Below are 4,706 nucleotides of genomic sequence, written 5' to 3'. Positions count from 1 at the left end.
CCCTTCAGTTCAGTTCAGTCGCTCAGTTGTGTCCGACTCTTTGCGATCCCATGAACCGCAGCACACCAGGCCTCCCTGTCCATCACCAACTCCCGGAGTTCACCCAAACCCATGTCTATCAAGTCGATGATGCCATCCAACCATCTCATCCTCTGTTATCCCCTTCTCCTCCTGCCCTCAATCTTTCCCAGCATCAGGGTCTTTTCCAATGAGTCAGCTCTTCGCATCAGGTGGCCAAAGTATTGGAGTTTCAGCTTCAACATCAGTCCTTCCAATGAACACCCAGGACTGATCTAATCTTAGGGGCAATGCTTTCAGTTTCTCACCATTGAGAATAATGTTTGCTGTAGGCTTATCATAGATGGCCTTTACTATGTTGAGGTAGATTCCTTCTATGACAATTTTTTGAAGAGTTTTAATTATAAAAGGGGGCTGAATTTTGTCAAAGGCTTTACTGCATCTATTGAGATTACCATATGGTTTTTATCTTTCAATTTGTTAATATGGTATATCACATTGATTGATTTGTGTATACTGAAGAATCCTTGCATTCCTGGAATAAACCCAACTTGATCACCGTGTATGAGCTTTTTGATGTGGTGCTGAATTCTGTTTGCTAACATTTTGTTGAGGATTTTGCAATCTATGTTTATCAGTGATATTGGCCTGTAGTTTTCTTTTTTTGTGTTGTCTTTGTCTATTTTTGGTATCAGGGTAATGGTGGCCTTGTAGAATGAGTTTTGAAGTGTTCTCCTCTGCAATTTTTTGAAAGGGTTTTAGAAGGATAGGCATTAGCTCTTCTCTAAATGTTTGATAGAATTCTCCTGTGAAGCCATCTGGTCCTGGGCTTTTGTTTTTTGGGAGATTTTTATCACAGCTTCAATTTCAGTGCTTGTAATTGGTTTGTTCATAATTTCTATTTCTTCCTGGTTCAGTCTTGGAAGATTGAACTTTTCTAAGAATCTGTCCATTTCTTCCAGGTTATCCATTTTATTGCCATATAGTTGTTCATAATAATCTCTTGTAATCCTTTGTATTTCTGCATTGTCTATTGTCACCTCTTTTCATTTCTAATTTTGTTGATTTGATTCTTCTCCCTTTTTTCCTTGATGAGTCTGGCTAAAAGTTTGTCAATTTGTTTATCTTCTCAAAGAACCAGCTTTTAGTTTTATTAATCTTTACTATTGTTTCTTTCATTTCTTTTTCATTTATTTCTGCTCGGATCTTTATGATTTCTTTCCTTCTACTAATTTTGGGGTTTTTTGTTGTTCTTCTTTTTCCAGTTGTTTTAGGTGTAAAGTTAGGTTGTCTATTCGATGTTTTTCTTGTTTCTTGAGGTAGGATTGTATTACTATAAACTTCCCTCTTAGAAATGCTTTTGCTGTGTCTCATAGGTTTTGAGTTGTCATGTTTTCATTGTCATTTGTTTCTAGAAATTTTTTTATTTCCCTTTTGATTTCTTCAGTAACCTGTTGGTTATTTAGAAATGTGTGGTTTAATCTCTGTGTGTTTGTGTTTCTTACAGTTTTTTCTTACAATTGATATCTAGTCTCATAGCATTGTGGTCAGAGAAGATGCTTGATATGATGTCAATTTTCTTAAATTTACTGAGATTTGATTTGTGACCCAAGATGCGGTCTATCCTGGAGAATGTTCCATGTGCACTTGAGAAGAAGGTGTATTCTTCTGCATTTGGATGGAATGTCCTAAAGATTTCAATGAGATCCATCTCATCTAATGTATTATCTAATGTATTTGATCTAATGTATCATTTAAGACTTGTGCTTCCTCGTTAATTTTCTGTTTTAATGATCTGCTCATTGGTGTGAGTGGGGTGTTAAAGTCTCCTACTATTATTGTGTTACTATCAATTTCTCCTTTTATGTCTGTTAGTGTTTGTCTTATGTATTGAGGTGCTCCTATGTTGGGTGCATAGATATTTACAATTGTTATATCATCCTCTTGGATTGATCCCTTGATCATTATGTAGTCTCCTTCCTTATCTCTTGTAATCGTCTTTATTTTAAGGTCTATTTTATCTGATATGAGGATTGCTACTCCAGCTTTCTTTTATTTCCCATTTGTGCTGAATATATTTTGCCATCCTCTCACTTTCAGTCTATACGTGTCTTAAGGTCTCAAGTGGGTTTCTTGCAGACAGCATATATATGGGTCTTGTCTTTGTATCCATTCAGTTAGTCTGTGTCTTTTGGTTGGAGCATTTAATCCATTTACATTTAAAGTAATTATTGATATATATGTTCCTATTGCATTTTCTTAATTGTTTGGGGTTGATTTTGTAGATCTTTTTTCCCTGTCTTGTATTTCTACATAAGTCTATTTAACATTTGTTGTAAAGCTGGTTTGGTGGTATTGAATTCTCTTAACTTTTGCTTGTCTGAAAAGCTTTTGATTTCTCCATCAATTTTGAATGAAATCCTTGCTAGGTACAGTAATCTTGGTTGTAGATTTTTACCTTTCAGTACTTTAAGTATATCCTGCCATTCCCTTCTGGCCTGCAGAGCTTCTGCTGAAAGATCAGCTATTAAGCGTATGGGATTTCCCTTGTATGTTACTTGTAGCTTCTCCCTTGCTGCTTTTAATATTCTTTCATTATGTTTATTCTTTGTTAGTTTGATTAGTATGTGTCTTGGTGTGTTTCTCCTTGGGTTTATCCTGTATGGGGCTCTTTGTGCCTCTTGGACTTGATTGACTATTTCCTTTTCCATGTTGGGGAAATTTTCAACTATAATCTCTTCAAAAATTTTCTCATACCATTTCTTTTTCTCTTCTTCTTCTGGGACTCCTGTTATTGGAAAGTTGGTGCATTTGATATTGTCCCAGAGATCTCTGAAACTATTGTGTTTTGTTTTTTTTTTCATTCTTTTTACTTTATTCTGCTCTTCAGAAGTTATTTCCACCATTTTGTCTTCCAGCTCACTGATTCATCCTTCTGCTTCAGATATTCTGCTATTGATTCCTTCTAGAGTATTTTTAATTTCAGTAATTGTGTTGTCTCTGCATGTTTATTTTTTAATTCTTCTAGGTCTTTGTTAATTGATTCTTGCATTTTCTCCATTTTGCTTTCAAGGTTTTTGATCATGTTTGCTATCATTATTCTGAATTCTTTTTCAAGTAGTTTGTCTATTTCCTCTTCATTTATTTGGACTTACGTTTTTCTAGTTTGTTCCTTCATTTATGTAGTATTTCTCTGCCTTTTCATTTTTCTTTTTCAACTTATTGTGTTTAAGGTCTCCTTTTCCCAGGCTTCAAGGTTGAATTCTTTCTTCCTTTTGGTTTCTCCCATCTAAGTTTGGTCCAGTGGTTTGTGTAAGCTTTATATAGGGTGAGATTTGTGCTGAGTTTTGTTTGTTTGCTTGTTTGTTTTTCCTCTAATGGGGAAGGCTGAGTGAGGTGGTAATCCTATCTGCTGATGATTGGGTTTGTATTTTTGTTTTGCTTGTTGTTTTGATGAGGCGTCCTACACAGGGTGCTATTGGTGGTTGGGTGATGCCTGGTCTTATATTACAGTGATTTCCTTTGTGTGAGTTCTCACTACTTGATACCCCTTAGGGTTAGTTCTCTGGTAGTCTAGGGTCTTGGAGTCAGTGCTCCCCCTCCAAAGGCTCGGGGCTTGATCCCTGGTCAGGAACAAAGATTCCACAAGTGGTTTGTTATGGCATGAAGTAGATTAAAACAGATATGCAAAAACAGGAAACCAAAGATGAACCCCAGACAAATTGCAGTTACAAAATCAGGCAAATAACAATTAAAATAATGGAATATACACATATACATATACACCCATGAGCAAAGTCAAAACAGTCCAATAAAAATAAAGTACAATAGATTGACCCGGTGAACAAAAGACATCAAAAATTACATTTACCAGTTAAGAACAAAACTAACTACACATGGACATCACCAGATGGTCAACACCAAAATCAGATTGATTATATTCTTTGCAGCCAAAGATGGAGAAGCTCTATACAGTCAGCAAAAACAAGACCAGGAGCCGACTGTGGCTCAGATCATGAACTCCTTATTGCCAAATTCAGACTGAAATTGAAGAAAGTAGGGAAAATCACTAGACCATACAGGTATGACCTAAATCAAATCTCTTATGATTATACAGTGGAAGTGAGAAATAGATTTAAGGGCCTAGATCTGATAAATAGAGTGCCTGATGAACTATGGAATGAAGTTCATGACATTGTACAGGAGACAGGGATCAAGACCATCCCCATGGAAAAGAACTGCAGAAAAGCAAAATGGCTGTCTGGGGAGGCCTTACAAATAGCTGTGAAAAGAAGAGAAGCAAAAAGCAAAGGAGCAAAGGAAAGATATAAGCATCTGAATGCAGAGTTCCAAAGGATAGCAAGAAGAGATAAGAAAGCCTCCTTCAGTGATCAATGCAAAGAAATAGAGGAAAACAACAGAATGGGAAAGACTAGAGATCTCTTCAAGAAAATTAGAGATACCAAGGGAACATTTCATGCAAAGATGGGCACAATAAAGGACAGAAATGGTATGGACCTAACAGAAGCAGAAAATATTAAGAAGAGGTGGCAAGAATACACAGAAGAACTGTACAAAAAAGATCTTCATGACCCAGATAATCATGATGGTGTGATCACTGACCTAGAGCCAGACATCCTGGAATGTGAAGTCAAGTGGGCCTTAGGAAGCATCACTATGAGCAAAGC

The 4,706-nt window shown here is 36.3% G+C and overlaps 1 protein-coding gene across 1 annotated transcript in view; it reads left to right on the top strand.

Moving 5' to 3' along the window:
• NTSR1 (neurotensin receptor 1 (high affinity)) overlaps positions 1–4,706 on the top strand; it is a 49,472-nt gene that overhangs the window by 25,905 nt on the left and 18,861 nt on the right. Inside the window, exon 2 of the mRNA XM_010836592.1 lies at positions 4,092–4,100. Coding sequence (XP_010834894.1) covers positions 4,092–4,100 — 9 coding nt within the window. The remainder of the gene's footprint in view (positions 1–4,091; positions 4,101–4,706) is intronic.

Source organism: Bison bison, unplaced genomic scaffold (genome assembly GCF_000754665.1).
Source record: "Bison bison bison isolate TAMUID 2011002044 unplaced genomic scaffold, Bison_UMD1.0 scf7180017864063, whole genome shotgun sequence".
Taxonomy (NCBI): Eukaryota; Metazoa; Chordata; class Mammalia; order Artiodactyla; family Bovidae; genus Bison; species Bison bison.
Note: the sequence above shows the minus strand (reverse complement) of the source record. Positions and strands in the feature narration are given on the sequence as shown.